General features: G+C 75.6%; 1 protein-coding gene across 1 annotated transcript in view; it reads left to right on the top strand.

The window, feature by feature from the left end:
* The window catches only part of MNEG_1779 (hypothetical protein), a gene marked incomplete at both ends in the record, with an annotated part of 4,949 nt that extends 2,740 nt beyond the window's left edge, over positions 1-2,209 (top strand). Inside the window, 4 exons of the mRNA XM_014049739.1 lie at positions 79-1,105; positions 1,369-1,591; positions 1,860-2,138; positions 2,179-2,209. Of these exons, the coding sequence (XP_013905193.1) occupies positions 79-1,105; positions 1,369-1,591; positions 1,860-2,138; positions 2,179-2,209 (1,560 nt within the window). The remainder of the gene's footprint in view (positions 1-78; positions 1,106-1,368; positions 1,592-1,859; positions 2,139-2,178) is intronic.
* Between the last annotated feature and the right edge of the window lie 16 nt (positions 2,210-2,225).

The following is a 2,225-nucleotide window of genomic DNA, read 5'->3' as shown; positions in this document are numbered from 1 at the left end:
GCGCTGGCCCGCGCGCGCCCGGACGGATGGGAAACGGACCTGTCGGCGCTGCGGGGCGCGTGCCTCGCGCCGCCGCAGCTGGTGGAGGCGCCCGTGCAGCAGCTGGTCGATTTGGCGCTTGCCGCGGATGCAGGGGGCGACCTGCAGCGCGACGCGTTTGCGGCCCTGGCAGCGCGCAGCGCGGAGGGGTCGCGGCTGCGGGCGCAGCGGCTGCCAGAGCTTCTGCTTGTGGCCGCAACGGAGGGGCGGCGCAGCAGCGTGCAGGCTGGCCCCCCGCAGCAGCAGCAGCAGCAGCAGCAGCAGGGGCAGGCGCCCTGGGTCGGCGTCGCACGCGCATGCCTCGCGTCGCTGCAGCACCGAGCGCGCTTCCTGCCGCCGCCGCAGCTGCTGCTGCTGCTTGAGGCCCTGGGGGTCCTGGGGATCCGCCCCCAGGGCATGCTGACGTCAGCGGGCCTCCAGATCGCGAGCAGCACGCCGGTGATGTCATCCCGCGAGCTCGCCGCCGCCGCCGTGCGCCTCGCTCGCCTGCGGCACGCGCCGCCGCTCGCGCCGGCGGCAGTGGCGGGGGAGGCGTGCCGGCTCGCGGCGGCGGGGGAGATGGGGCGCGGGGACGCGCTCCGCACAGTCTGGGCACTCGCCAAGCTGCAGCACGCGGGCCCGGCGGCGCGGCGGCTGCTGGATGTCACAACAGACATGCTGCTCGGCGCCGAAGAGCGCGGCGGCGGCGGGGCCGGCAGCATCGACGGCGCCGGCGGGGGAGGGGGCTCGACCGGCGGCGTCGACGGCGCCGGCGGCGGCGGCGTGGCGGTTGCGCAAGGGGCGGCGGCTGGTGCGGCGCCGCTGCCTGCGTTGGCGGTGGTGGCCTGGGCATCAGGGGCGCTGCGCCTGCGGCCGGCGCGGCTGCGGGACCTGCTGGCAGCTGCCGCGTCGCACCCCGCGCCCCCGTCCCCCCAGGCCGTGTCCAACGTGCTGTGGGCGTGCGCGCGGCTGCGGCTCGCGCGCGCCGACGGCGTCGTGGCGTGGGGCGTGCGCAGCATGGACAGGCTGTGGGGGGACGCGCCGGCGCTGGCGCTGGCAAACACTACGTGGGCTCTGTGGAAGCTAGGTGGGTTGTAGAACCAGCCGCCATTCGTCACAACTTTTGCAAAGGGGTGACACAGCGCCAGAGCACGCGCGGTTGCGGCGCGGGAGCTCGCCCCGGCGTGCTTGGTTCTTCCTTTGCAGCGGACCAGCCGGCGGGGCCCTGCCTAGTCAGCGGTGTCGTCCGCCCCTGCCAATCCGCATCCATTCCCCGACGTGCGGCTCGCGGGACTTCTCTCCCACGCCTGCGGACAACAGCCCCAAACCCCCCCCCTAAAAACCGCGCAGGCTACCAGCCAAGCAGCTCCTTCACGGCGGCCCTCATGCCCGCGCTGGGCCGCGAATGGGGCAGCCTCGACGCCACGCAGCTCAGCCAGGTCCTGTTCGTGCTGGCCAAGTGGCGCGCGCCGCCGCCGCCGGACCGGCTGCGGGCCGCGGCGGCGCGGCTGGAGCGGGAGGCGGGGGCGCTTGACGGGCCGGGGGTGTGCTCCTTCGCGTCGGCGCTTGCCAGGTGCGTCGAACGCGGATTTGGGTCGCGCGCGCAGCTGCGCACGACGGTCTCTGGCAGGACAAAGCGGGACGGGCGGGCACACACGCCCTTCCCTCCCGTAGCCGCATGATCGCCTGGGTGCTGATTATGGAGCTAAGCGCATAAGCATGTGTTGCTGACAAGCGGGCACGGCTGGCGCCTCCTGCTTCCACATGCGCCCGCCTCGACGCGTGTAGTGCTCGCCCTTGATCACCCGCTTTCCTGCCCCGGCCCCGCCGCACGCGCGCAGGCTCGGGGCACCCCTGGAGCACAGCACGCTCGCCGCGGCGGAGGCGCGCCTCGTGGCGCTCTCGGCGCAGGAGCAGCAGCAGCAGGAGGAGGACGGCCAGAGTGCTGAGCGGGACGCCGGCCCGTACGCGCCGAGCGGCGTCGGCGGCGTCGGCGCCGGCCGCGCGCGTGCGGGGATACAGCGGCAGTCGGGCCCGCCGGAGCTGAAGCGGCGGCGGCCGGCCGACGCGTCAGACGTGGCGCTCTTCCTGGGCGCCTGCGGCGCACGGGGCTACACACCGTCAGACCTGCTGCGCCGCTACTGCATCGGCCTGCGCCAGGCGCTCGCCGAGCGCGGCGCCGCGGCGCTGACGGAGCGCGCGCCGCC

The sequence above is a fragment of the Monoraphidium neglectum genome (assembly GCF_000611645.1).
Source record: "Monoraphidium neglectum strain SAG 48.87 unplaced genomic scaffold scaffold00186, whole genome shotgun sequence".
NCBI classification, from domain to species: Eukaryota; Viridiplantae; Chlorophyta; class Chlorophyceae; order Sphaeropleales; family Selenastraceae; genus Monoraphidium; species Monoraphidium neglectum.
Note: the sequence above shows the minus strand (reverse complement) of the source record. Positions and strands in the feature narration are given on the sequence as shown.